Here is a 13,666-nt window from a genome sequence, read left to right on the forward strand (position 1 = left end):
TCTACTTCCTGTCTGAGGCAGAGACCCTAGTCATATGTCAATGTTGGCTCTTCACTCAGGAAAGGTACCAGAAGGTCAGGGTTCGAATGGAGGAAGCTCCGCTGGAGTCATCTGTGTAGAAGCCCGTCCGATTTTAGCCTCTTGGATGCCTATCCCTGAAGTCACAGCCCTGCACAGCTCATCTGACTTCTCGGATGGTCTGGAACCTGTTCTGACCTGTCTGCCCATCACACCACGTGTACTCACAGGACAAGCCTGACAAACAGCCCTAGAGGAAGCACACGTGAGCTGCTGACTGGAATCAAGCTAAGAGAAGGGAAGTGGAGGGACAGCTGAGGAGCGTGTAAATCAGGGCGGCACCGATCTCGATCTCGCTGTCGCTGTCGGGGATCGAAGAGCACTCCCGCCTGAGAGTCTGGCCCCCAGTGACTGTCCCCTCTGGGTGTGTACAGTTCACATGGCAGGCCCCCATAAGCCAAGGAATTTAGGAGTCCCAGCACTGCCTTTCACGTTGTTTAGAATTGAATATGGTATAACTGTGAAGATAAACCCAGTCTGCTCTAAATTCTTAAAACTGTGCGTGTGTGCACATGGAAATGTACACGTGTATGCACGTGTATGTACATGTATGTGAGGTCAGAGGACAATGTGGGGCCTCATTTGCAACAGGGTTCTCACTGAACTCGGAGCTCACTGCTCCGGCTACACTGGCTACACCCCAGATCCATCCATCTCTGACTCCAGCACGGGCTGACAAGTGTGTAACACCGTTCTTGGCCTTTAATGCTTGTTCTGTGGGTGGAGCTCAGACCCTTGTGTTCACAGAGAAAGCACTTTATAGACAAACGATCTCTCCAGCCCAAAGTGCGTTTACAATTTTTCTTTTTTTCGGAGCTGGGGACCGAACCCAGGGCCTCGCGCTTGCTAGGCAAGTGCACTACCACTGAGCTAAATCCCCAACCCTTACAATTTTTTTAAAAGGAAGATTCTAGGGTCTGGGGAGATGGCTCAACGGTTAAGAGCACTGGCTGCTCTTCCAGAGGACCTGGGTTCCACTCCCAGCACCCACATGGCAGCTCACAACTGTCTAACTCCAGTTCCAGGAGATTCCATGCCCTCTTCGGGACTTCTCAGGCAATGCACATAAAGGGGGTGTAGACCGAGCAGCCGAAACACCCAGACACAGAAAAGGAAGTCAGACTCTTCCGAGTGTGCCCAGCACCCTCTCTGCTGGTGCCGAATTCACTGGGGAAGGTGCTTTACACTTCACACTGAAAACCTGGGCCAGGAGCTTAGTTCGTGAAGCGGCCATGGACCACTTAGATCTATACCTAGCTGGCTTCTCTTTTTCCTTCTCTTTAAAAATTTATTGTATTTATTTACTTTTCAAGTTTTATTATTATTATTGGTTGTGGTTGGACCGCTTCATGGAGTCCCTTCTCTTCTCTGTTTACATGGGACCTGAGACCACAGTCAGGTCATGAGGCTTGCCTGCTGTGAGGGTTAGTTTCTGTCAACTTGACTGCAAGCTAGGGTCACCTGGGAAGAGGAAACCTTCACGGAGGAAATGCTTCTGTCAGACTGGCTTCTACACAAGTGGGGCACCGTCTTCTTAATGGTGGGTGTGAGAGGACCCATATCTCGGTGGGTCGTACGCCCTCTGGGCAGGAGGATAATAAAGCAGGCAGGAGGGTGAGGGGCAGGGGGCTCAGACTGTGTAACTGTAGTTACAAGGGATACATGCAGACAAAGGGTCCACATGCATTAAATTAAAAGTATATAAATAAATCTTTAACAAGAGATAGCTGGAGAGAAGGAAAGGAAGGAAGGAAGGAAGGGAGGGAGGGAGGGAGGGAGGGAGGGAGGGAAGGGGGGAGGGAGAAAGAGGGCTGAACAAGCCACGGAAAGCGAAGTAGTAAGCCTCTTCGTGGCCTCTGCTTCAGTTCCTGCCTTGAGTTTCCACCCTGACTTCCCTTCATGATGGAGTGTGAGCTCTAAGGTGAAGTAAACACCTTCTTCCTCAAGCTGCTTTGGTCAGTGTTTTATCACAGCAACAGAAAGTGAAGTGTGACCCAAGGCAGTGCCTTCGCCTGAGTCGTCAGCTAGTCCTACATTTTACTGAGTTATTTATAGGCCGTGTGTGTGTGCGTGCAGGTGTGCGTGTGTGCTCTCACGTGGGCACACATGTACACACTGCATATGTGTGGCAGTCAGGACACTTTGTTATCTCCTTCTAACATGTGAGCCACAGGAGTCACACTCGGGTCACCAGGCTTGGCTGAAGCGTCTTTACCCACTGAATCATCTAGCTGACCCCATAGCCTGCTTCCTCTGCCGCATGCATGTCCACTTTTCCCAGTATCTTCAACTAAAAGGCACAGGTTCAGATATCAACTCTGCTAGCTGTGTACACCTAGGAGAATGGGACAGTGAGGAAGCAGACTGTGGGGGCCCAGATACATCACAAGGAGGGACTGCTTCTCCTGCAGCCTTCCCTCTGAGCCTCCTTCTCTCATCTGTTAATGACTATATCTGTTTGCTGTTCCAAGGGGCCAGCACAGGGCTGGAGAGGCTCAGGAGTTAAAATCAACTCCTGCTCTTGCAGAGGGCCTGGATTTAGCTCCCAGCACCCACATGGGAACTCCAGTTGCAAGGGTCTGATACCTGTTTTAACCTCTATATGCTCGCGTGGGCATGGTGCGCGCGCGCACACACATACAAAGTCCCCGGTGACTGCCCTTGTAAAGAACAGCAGAGCCCGCAGTGCCAGTTTCTTATAGTTAACTGTGCAAGTGACATACATACCTCTCCTCAGAATTGGACGTACAGCTCAGGAATGCATTAACATCAAAGCCAACAGTTTGGATTTGGTCTTTATTTATGGCTATAAGAAAAGAAGCTTAGTTGACTGTCTGTGAGATCAAGCACAAACATGCTTTATTCTAAAACCAGCCGGACCCCAGCAATGATTCTCACCGGTTTGTTTTGTTGAGACAGAGTTTGTTTGTAGCCTTTGCTGTCCTGGAGCTCACGCTGTGGAGCAGGCTAGACTCAAACTCAGAGATCTGCCTGCGCTACCTCCTGAGTGCTGGCATTGAAGGTTGCACCACCGTGCTCAGATAGGAAGACATTTTAAAAAGAGGGCTGGGGGGTTACTTGGTAAAGTGCCTTGTTGGTAAGCATGAGATGCCCAGCTCAGTCCCCAGGACCACATAAAAAGCTGGGCACGGGGTTGGACTCTCGTTAAGGAGCCATCTGCTCTTCTAGAAGACCTGAGTCCAGGTCACAGCACCCACTTCAGGTGGCTCACAACTGCTGGTAACTCCATTTCCAGAACATCCAACACCCTCTTCTGTGTTCCTCATGCAACTGCACCCATATGTGTACACACACACACACACACACACACCCCAAAAAGACTATCCTTGAGCCCAAGGCCTGCCTGGGCTACATAGTAAGTTCTAGAACAGTGGGTAGAACAGCGGTCCCACACCTAGAAGTTTTTAGCGTCTTAGGTGCCACTGGGCACCTGTAACGGGAACACAGGCTGTTTCCATGCTCACAGCTCCCACCTGAAGCCTGAAGATTTCCTGTCTGTATTGGGCATCTCTACAGAGCCTCTGAGTGTCTTGGGGCAGACGGTAGGAGCACACTGTCAGGGAAGGCAAGGGACCTTAGCCTTATTGGTAGGCTCCCAGTCCAGCCATTTTCCTAGGCCCCTCCCTCATGGGAACCCCAGATTCCAGTATTGCCACCCAACAAGCCAATGTACAGAACATCGCTCAGCACTTGTCACATGTTGGTCCACTCACCTTCCAGGAGGCTGATGAGCAGTGAGGAGGGGCTCGTCCCGGTCGCTGGGCAGTCCTCAAGTTTTAGGGTGTAGATGAAAACTTTCACTTTTGGCTCAAGGTTCTAGAAGAGACAAAGACCAACAAGTGTGCCTTTAGCAATGGGAACCGGTGAGATGCCCTAGGCTCTCCTTCTGGAAATGACCTTAGCCACCGCACTTACCAAGGACAGTGACTTGGGCTCTGAGGGAAAAAGACACCAGTCAAAGACCATCGCTCACTAACCCTGCCCAGAGGAAGTGACGCACATCAGTCCCTTTCACAGCAGCCACATTAGGGTTAAGAGCAAGGTGCTCATGTCAAGAACCTGTGCTACCCAAGAAGCTTAACCAGGAAGCCACCGCCACTATGCTCATAAGCATCCCTGGCTTGCTCAAAAAATATTCTGGTTTGTGGGGTTGACTGGTTTGCCTGGCACACATGAAGCCCTGGGTTCCATCCCTGGTAGCACATAAACTGGGTGTGGTGGTGCAGGCCTATAATCCCAGCACTCAAGACATGGAGGCAGGATTAGCAGTTCAAAGTTAGCTACAGGAGGCCAGCCTGGGCTATATAACCACCTCCCACCCCCACACACACACACACACTATATTTTCGAAAGGGGATGAGACAGAAGAGGCAAACAAGCTGACCACAGCTGAACAAGATAGCCCCGGTTGCATAGGTGTTTCTATTCTTCTCTTTGTACTTCGGACTTGTTTCAAACTCTCCATAATAAAAGTCACAGAAGAGGTCACATTGCTGTCTCCATGGTTAAGAGCGCCGACTTCACAATCACAGGGACTGGAGTTCAGACCCCAGCACCCGTGTAAGGTCTCCCACAAACGTGTGGCTCCAGCTCCAAGGGATGTGATGCCCTCTTCTGGCCTCTGTACTACAGGTGCACACCCTTCCCTCACAGCACGAGGCGCATGCACTTACAGAAAGGTGACACAGTCACACGGAAACACACACACTTGCTGTTCTGAAGAGTCAAGGCACTGACACTGTTAGGACCTCAGCACGTGTGGCTGCCTTCGCTCTAGTCTTCTGGTTTCTTTATCTTTTGCGATTGTCATTTCATTATAACACTTCTTCCTTTCCTTTCCTTCTAGCCTCTTTCTTATCAGCCGTCATTGCCGTTGTACGTGTATTTGCATGTATGCTTATATACATATATTGCTAAATATAACCTGTTGAGTCCTTAGATTGTATGCACGTTTGCAGCGCTGACTATTTACACAGGACCGTCAGAGTGCTCTCAGGTGACCATTTGCACGGGGCTGTCAGTTGCTGAGTTCTCTGGGGACAACCCCTCTCCCACCCCAGCTCTGCTCAGCCGCCTGCAGATCTTGGTGTGGAGTTGAGGCTTCGTGGGCTCTTCTCCAGTTTTGAACATCCGTTGCTGTTGTCCTTGTTGATCTCACGTTTCAGCAGTCACGTTGGTGAGATGTTACGGTTGTAGCATGCGATGTTTCTAGGAGACACTGACTCTCGAAGTCTTTCTTTCCCTCCCTCTTCCCCTCCCCCCTTCAGTGTCTTTGGTGTGAGGGAGAATTATCTTGAGGCTGATATGTTTGATGCCACTTAAGAGTGTTTTATTGGTGGTCCTGGTCTGATGGCTTCTGCATATACCTTTCCTCGTGACTGCTTGCGCTGATGGCCTCTCTTCCCCATGCCTCTCTCTCAAACAGGGTTGCATGTAGCCCAGGCTGGCCTTGAACTCAATGTTTAGTTGAGAATAATTCTGCTAACTCCTAATCCTCCTGCCTCTACCTCTATTAACACACTTGTTTTCTGCCGTGCTGAGGACGGCACTCGGGACTTTGCACATTCCAGGCAGCAGACTGTCAACTGAGGAGCCACACAGAGTCCACAGCGAGCCTATGTCAAGCTCACGGCGAGCCCATCTCAGGCTCAGCAGGCCTGATTGAGCAAGTTGAAGGGTCAGCCCATGCCTTAGTCAAAGCATCCCATTTCTAAAAAGCTGTCCAGAGTCTTTGCCACTCAACATCAAGATGGAAAGGTGCTCACATTACCTGCAATTCACTCAGCTTCTGTGGTAGAGTCGCCACACTTTGGCATTCGTAAGACAAATCAAGAGAGAGGAAATCCACCGAGCCCTAGAAGTAAGGAAATCATGCCATTAGGAACAAGGTCCTGTTCAGGAATGAGTTGTGACTGTCCCCATGACTGAGCTTGATCTTGGGATTCCCTGGGAGAACTCTGGGATGCGTGTGCACGTGAACACCTACTGCCCCAGCGGGAACGTGTAGTTAGATAATAAGTGTGTAAATGGGTGTGCCGGGTGTGGGGTGCCAACAAACGGAGGTGCACCGAGGGAGGGAATCAGCATCTGGAGCTCCCTGTGCCCTAGGCAGCACACTCCCCTTTGACCTTTGTGATATCTGGGGACCCTCTCGGGGCTGGGGTTTGGTTTTAACTTCAGGTCATAGTTTGAAGTCCTCACCAGTCAACCCTGGCTTGACTAGTTTACTAGCAGAAAGCACAAGCTACATAGTCCTGATCAGCCATGCTCTAACCCATACTCTGGTTAGGGACTCTGGCCCTGCTGAGTGTGTAGCTCAGTGGGAAGGGTGCTTGCTTGCTATGTGCAAGGCTCTGGGTCTGGCACCAGCACCACATAAACAGAGCATGGCGGTGCATGTCTGTAATTCAGCATTCTCATCCTCGGTTACCTAGTGAGTTCAAGGCCAGCTTGTGCAACATGAAATCTTGTCTTGAAGGGGAGGAGGGAAAGGAGAAGGAAGAAGAGGAAGAGGAGGAAGAGGAGGAAGAGGAGAATAGAGGGTTGGCTCAGAGGATATAGGCACATGCCATCAAATCTGTGACCTGATCTACCCCCAGATCCCACATGATAGAACTGAGACCCCTCAAAATTATCCTCTGACATCCGCATAAGTACCATGGCATGTGCATACCTGTACAGTGACACACAGATACAAACAAACAAACACACACACACACACACACACACACACACACACACACACACAAAATGTAATACATTTTTGTAAAAGGAAAGAAGGAAAAAGGAGGGCCAGGCAGTAGTGGCTTACACCTTTAATCCCAGCACTTGGGATACAGAGCCAAGTTGATCTCTGAGTTCAAAGCCGGCCTGGCATACAGAATGAGTTCTAGGACAGCCAGGACTATGCAGAAAATCCTGTCTCAAAATAGGAAAAGTGAAAGTAAAGGGAGGAGCTGGAGAAAGGGCTCCATTAGTAAGTCCTCTCTGTGAGTTCTGAGCCTCAGTACACGCCTGAAATCCAAGGGTGAGTCTTTTTGTTTTGTGTTTCACTACTGTTTGTTTCTGTGCAGTACTTGGCTGGCCTGGGATTCATTAAGTAGACCAGGCTGACCTTGAACTCATAGAGATCTGCCTGCCTCTGCCTACCAAGTGCTGAGGCTAAAAGCATGTGTTTCCGTGCCCTGCCCAAGAGTATGACTTTAACTGAATTCTGGGACATCAGGGAAGGTGGATGGGGGGCTCAGTGGCCGGCCAGCCTGGCTGAGTCAGTGAGTACCAAGTTCAGAGATAGAAACCTTGCCTCAGGGGAGGGGAGGGGTGGACCGTGACAAGGGAAGACACCAATGTTGACCTCTGGCTTCCACAAGCACCCGGAGGCACAGGACGGTGCATTTGCACATGTTACACACACTTGCACACATGTACACAGAGTAAAAACATAATCAAAATGGAAAAGAAAGGGCTCTTTGCCTGGCATGTGCTTGAAAATTTAAAATTCAGATTCTAAAAAGATCACAACAATGTGAGGCACACACACACACACGCACACACGCACGTGCACACACCCCTGCCTCCACGTGCCTGGCTGGCCACTCAATTATTCTCCTTGCTGGGATCTCATGAGCTCATCGCTGCCCTGTACCTGAACCCAACCCATCACTGTCTCCCCAGTGCTCTCCTAATCAAATGACCCCTAGTGTTCACCAGGTTCCACAGGCTGACTCCAGGAGACTATGTCATTAAAGCTTCCCCACACACATTCTGCATGCTTGTTTCTGTTGTCAGGTGTGTACAAGACACAGGCATGGAGCCACTCACCAGGTACAGCGGGTAGAGACACTCGCAGCCACAGGTAGATTAAGACTTGGATACACAGCTTAAGGAGGAGGGTGAGTATATTGAACACATGAAGAAAAAGCAGAGAATTATAAGGGCTGTAAGAAAAGCCAGCACTAGGGAGGCTCAGTGCTCACGAATGAGATTCACCTGGGAACTTGGGACACTTTCAAAGTCCCTAGGGCAGTTCTACCTAAGCAGGCTATTCCGGTCTCTCACCGCCCCCTTCTCCCCTCTCTTCCTCTTCCTTCTTCTCCTCTCTCCTCCTGTCCCCTCTCTTCCCTTTCTTCCTTCACTGCCTTCCCTTTTTGTGGGAGGGACAGGGTTTCATGTAGCCCAGGCTAGCCTTAAACTCACTGTGTAGTTTAGATGATCTAGAACTCCTAGTCTTCTTGCCTCTACATCCCGAGAACTGGGCTTATGGGTTTCTGCCACCGTGCCCAGTTGGCTGTACATACAGATAGAAGCCAGGGACTGATGTGTGCCAGGCAAGCACTCCACCGACTCGTTAACCTCCATACTTAGCCCTGTTGAGTATAACTTTTTAAAAGAATAAATCTTTAAGCAGGAGAACTTTGACCTGCTTTGGCGGCAAGGCAATGTGGGACAGCGTTCTGCAGTGTGTATGCTGACAGCTGCCTTGTCCTGGGCCATATGTGTGAGGGACCAGATTTCATGGTTGCCAACTCAGGAACTTGAAATCCATGCATGATAAAAAGTTGGGATAAACAAATCTCCTGCTGACTAAAGGCCATCTAAATTAATTTGTAAACAGTGATAGTTGCTATCAGGAGACCAAAGGGCTGATCATAAAAATGCTTCCCCAACAACAGCCTTTGAACTGCTATCTCACCCATGCAGGCAGCATAGAGGTTTGAGATGAACCCTGCACAGAGCATGGGTTCTCTGTACTCCCACCCTACTCAGTGCAAACCCAGGGCCTCCAATGGGCCTGCACGGCAGATACTATCTCTCTGACTCTGGATTCACTTCCTGATTTGCCCTGTGTGTATCTTATGCTGGCTTCCCATCATTACATGATGCCTGCCTTGTACTGCTATCCCTCCTGCTCAGCCTCTGTCAATTTGTCCAATAAAATTCTTCTGTTGTTAACATCCACACAAGAATGTCCTCCTACCAGAGCTCCTCTCTTAACCTGAGGTGCTTTCCCCTGGGAGCTGTGTGCTTACACAGGTGGAGACCTTGGCTAGGGGGATATGGTTCAGTTGGCAGACTGTTTGCCTAGCATGCATCAAGACGTGGGTTCCATCCCTAGCGTGTTACAAACTGGGTATGGTGGTTCATGCCTATAATCCCAGCGCTTGGGAGGTAAAGGCAGGAGGATCAGGAGTTGAAGAACATCTTCAGCTATGCAGTGACTTTCAGGCTAGCCTGAGATACATATGACCCTTTCCCAAAAACAAAATGAATAAACAAGTAAATGACTGAATATTAATACTCGAGGAACTTCCCTAGAGGCAGTCTTAGCACTCAGAGGCTGAGACAAGAAGATTGACCAAATTTGAGACCATCTTGGGCTACTTAGTGAGACCCTGTCTCAAAACAAAACAAAATATAGTAAAGTCAGGCATATAAACCCCAGACCTCAGAAAGCAGAAGCTAGATGATCAAGAGTTTAGCCTGGGCTACACAGGGAGACCGCGTTTCAAGACCAAACCAAACCAAAGATAAGCTGTAGTTTAAAAGGCACACAGAACGTAAATCAGATGGGTACTCTAAGAAGTGTATTTTAAAGTTAGTATACTTAGTGAGTTTTCCTCTGTGTGTGGGCATGAGTAAGCCACAGTACACATGTAAGGTAAGACGACAAGGTGCAGGGACTCGGCTCTCTCCTTCTACCATGAGGGTCCCAGAAGAACCTTTGTTCTCAGTCTCATTATATGCACCTGGTTGGCCTTCAGTGCCGGATGTAGACCAGGCTGGCCTCAAACTCTCTGAGATCCACCGTGCCTGCCTGGACTCTGTCTTCTTCTTCTTTTTTTTTTTTTTTTTTTTTTTTGGTTCTTTTTTTCGGAGCTGGGGACCGAACCCAGGGCCTTGTGCTTCCTAGGTAAGCGCTCTACCACTGAGCTAAATCCCCAACCCCTGGACTCTGTCTTCTTAACAGAGCCAAGCTAAGACCCGACAGATGGAGGGCTAGGGCTGAAGCACAGATTTCCTTTTTAAGGGAGCTGATATCTCGGGAGTGGACGCTGCTTGGAAGAATTTGTGGAGACAGCAAACCAGAGCTGGGTTTGTAGCAGGGTTGTCGGGGGTGCGTGCCCAGCACCGCACAGACCAGGCGTGTGCCACACGCCTGTAATCAGGATGTAGCATTCAGGAGGTGGGGCGGGGGTCAGAAGTCCAAGATCCTCTTCTGCTGAGTTCTCAGACACATGGGACCCTACCTCAAAAATTCAAAGTTTAAAAAAAAAAACGCAAAGGAGCAAATAAAAAAAATCCTCACTTTTAACAATTAAAAAAGCATGCTCTAGGGGTTGGGGATTTGGCTCAGTGGTAGAGCGCTCGCCTAGCAAGCGCAAGGCCCTGAGTTCGATCCCCAGCTCCGAAAAAAAGAATAGAAAAAAAAAAAAAAAAGCATGCTCTATCCAGGTGTGCTGGTGCACACCTTAATCCTAGCACCTTGGGAAACAGAGGCAAGTGGGTCTCTGTGAGTTCAAGGCCACCTGGCCCACATAACTGAGAGAACAAGAACATGACCACCTTACCTTGGAGGCAGCCCCATTCCGGCCTAAGTAGCACCACTCCTGGGGTTACATCGCAGCCTAGGCACTCACCACCCCTGGCCGTGACGAACAGTTTCAGTTTCTCTAAGTCATCGACATCCAGCGGACATGAGTACCATGCGTGTGATGTCCTAGATCAATAGTTAATAAACCTGGCCAAACCCAAGCTCAGCCCTTTGACTAACCCACCGCCCTATCCCTGGTAAACACCTCCTGGTGACAGAAGGCCACTGTCTTGTCTCCTGGATGACAGCCCATTTCAGGCTTCCTCAGAAATAAACCTGCCCGCTGCCACTGAGCGGCCTCCTGCTGTGTTCATACTGAGGCTTTATCTCAATGAATACAATCAAGATCTCCCGAGCCATTACAGATGCTGGCCTACCTGGATGAGAGCAGCCAATGCCGGGTCTGGCAGAAGCTCTGGAATATCTTCAGCCTTCAGGACCACAGACAGCTTTCCCCCTGCAACCAGACAGAGAATGAGCGAAGGCTGAGGGAGGCTGAGGCTCTTTGAACAGATCTCTTCTCTGGCTTGCCTCTAGGGGACTGATAGACTACAAAAACAAAGTGGTCCAAACCCACCATGTCTCTTCAAGGGACTATTTCATTCTTTATTTGTCTTTTTTTTGGGGGGGGGACACAGTCTCACCTCGTGACTCTAACTGTCCTGGAATTGAACTTACAGAGGTCTTTGTGCCCCTGCCTCCTGTGTGCTTGGAGTAAACTCTCGAATCACCATGCCTGACTAAAGACTGTTTTGTTATGAATATGAATGTTTGCCATACAGAGCACTCATAAGACTCAGAATAAAAAGAATTATCCGAAGGTGGCAAGAGAACCCCTTTCTAATTCTATTTATAAATTTATTTTATTTTATATATTTTATGTATATGAGTACACTGTAGCTGTCTTCAGACACACCAGAAGAGGGCATCAGATCCCATTACAGATGGTTGAGAGCCATCATGTGGTTGCTGGGAATTGAACTCAGGACCTCTGGAAGGACAGTCAGTGCTCTTAACTGCTGAGCCAGCCTCTAAATTCTATTTAAAGGCACAGTGCTCTGGGCTTTGCAGTGGTCACCAGTACTGTATAACCCAGGTGTGTGATGGCATGAGCCTGTGACCCCAGGACTTGAGAAGTAGAGGCGTGAAGGATCAGAAGTTCAAGGTCACCCTCACTATATCCCCAATTATATTCCTGGCCAATCAGGAATACCTCAAACCAAACCAAACCTGAAGGCCGGGGACTCCCAGGAAACTGCTGTTTCTTTGCCCTCAGTACAGCTGCTGTGACTTGAGGGAGAAACAGGAAAATCTGATGTATGTGACTTTTTCATTTCATCTCAAGGAGCATGGCCACAGTTCTCAAGCTTTGTGTACCCCAGAATATTGGTGTAGGGATGTGTGTGTGTGTGTGTGTGTGTGTGTGTGTGTGTGTGTGTGTATGTGTGTGTGTAGGGATAGGTGAGTCTGGGGGATGATGGTGCACATCTTTAATCCTAGCACTCAAAGGGTAGAAGCAGGCAAATCTCTGAGTTCAAAGCCAGCCGGGTCTACACAGTGAGTTCCAGGACAGTCAGGGCTACCTAGAGAAACCCAGTCTTAAAAAAACAAAGAAGAAAGCAGAAAGCCAATGTTGAAGACCCATCTTCAGATTTAGAGTCAAGAGATGGATGGGCACAAGAACACATCCATGTTTATTTATGTGTACAGTCCGTGTCCGTGAGTCTATGCGACTCATATACAGATGTCCAGAGGCCAGAAGAAAGTGTTGGATCCCCTGGAGCTGGAATCACTTGATATAGGTGCTGGGAATCAAACTGCTCAGACAAGGGTGACCTTGAACTTCTGATCCTCCTCACCTTCACCTCCCAAGCTGAGACTGTAGGTAGGCCCCACCAGGCCTGGTTTATCCAGTCCTGGGGATTGAAGTAGGGCCTTCGGAATGTCAGGCAAGCACTCTACTGATTCAGCTCTGTCCTGAGCCAGGAACACAAGCTTTCTATCTGTGTCATTCTGATCCTGTGCTCCTTAGGTGGCTTTGAGAGACAGTCATGCGCCAGGCTGGGCTTCTCAGATGCCTTGCCTTCCTGTCTAACAGGCATATGTACGTACATCCCGTACACTCTGTGTTCCTTGAGAAGAAAGACCGAAGCGCTAGAGCTGGGCTCAGTTGGTGAAGTGATTCCCTCACAAACACGAGGACTTGTACTGGCTGGTTTTGTATCACTTAACACAAGCTAGAATCATTACTGAGGAGGGAGCCTTGGTTGAGGAAATGCCCCCATGAGATCCAGCTGTAATGCATTTTCTCAATTAGTGATCAATGGGGGAGGGCCCAGCCCATTGTGGGGGTGCCATCCCTGGGTAGGGCAGGCTGAACAAGCCATGGAAAGGAAGCAAGCCAGTAGGCAGCACCCCTTCCTTCATGGCCTCTGCATCAGCTCCTGCCTCTAGGATCCTCCGTTCGAGTTCCTGTCCTGACTTCTTTGAATGTGGAGTGTAAGCCAAACAAACCCTTTTCTCCGTAACTTGCGTTTAGGTCACGTCTCATTGTCACAGCAATGGAAACCTGACTAAGACAGGACCAGCATCTGTGGAAGTAAGCCAGGGGCAGTAGTATATGTGTGTGATCCCAACACGGGAAGGCAGAGATTGGTGGACCCTGAGTCTTTCTGGTCTGCCAGCATAGTCTACTTAGTGAGTTCCAGGCCAGTGAGAGACCATATTTTAAGACACAAGGTGTTTGGCTAGTGAGTTGGTTCTGTGTGTCAAAGGGCTTGCTGTGCATTGATAACCTAAATTCAACCTCGGAATTCATAGTAGAAGGAGAGAACAGACTCCTAGTGTTATCCTTTGACTCATACAATACACACTAACAATAAACAAAATAAGAATTTTTTTTCGAGATGGGGTTTCTCTCTCTTTTTTAAAAGATTTATTTATGGGGTTGGGGATTTAGCTCAGTGGTAGAGCGCT

At 49.1% G+C, this 13,666-nt stretch overlaps 1 protein-coding gene across 1 annotated transcript in view; it reads right to left on the minus strand.

Moving 5' to 3' along the window:
• The window catches only part of Lct (lactase), a 42,521-nt gene that overhangs the window by 22,818 nt on the left and 6,037 nt on the right, over window positions 1-13,666 (minus strand). The window contains 4 exon segments of the mRNA NM_053841.1: window positions 2,806-2,884; window positions 3,813-3,915; window positions 5,870-5,953; window positions 11,068-11,147. Of these exon segments, the coding sequence (NP_446293.1) occupies window positions 2,806-2,884; window positions 3,813-3,915; window positions 5,870-5,953; window positions 11,068-11,147 (346 nt within the window).

This window comes from Rattus norvegicus, chromosome 13 (genome assembly GCF_021556685.1).
Source record: "Rattus norvegicus strain SHRSP/BbbUtx chromosome 13, alternate assembly SHRSP_T2T, whole genome shotgun sequence".
NCBI lineage: Eukaryota > Metazoa > Chordata > Mammalia > Rodentia > Muridae > Rattus > Rattus norvegicus.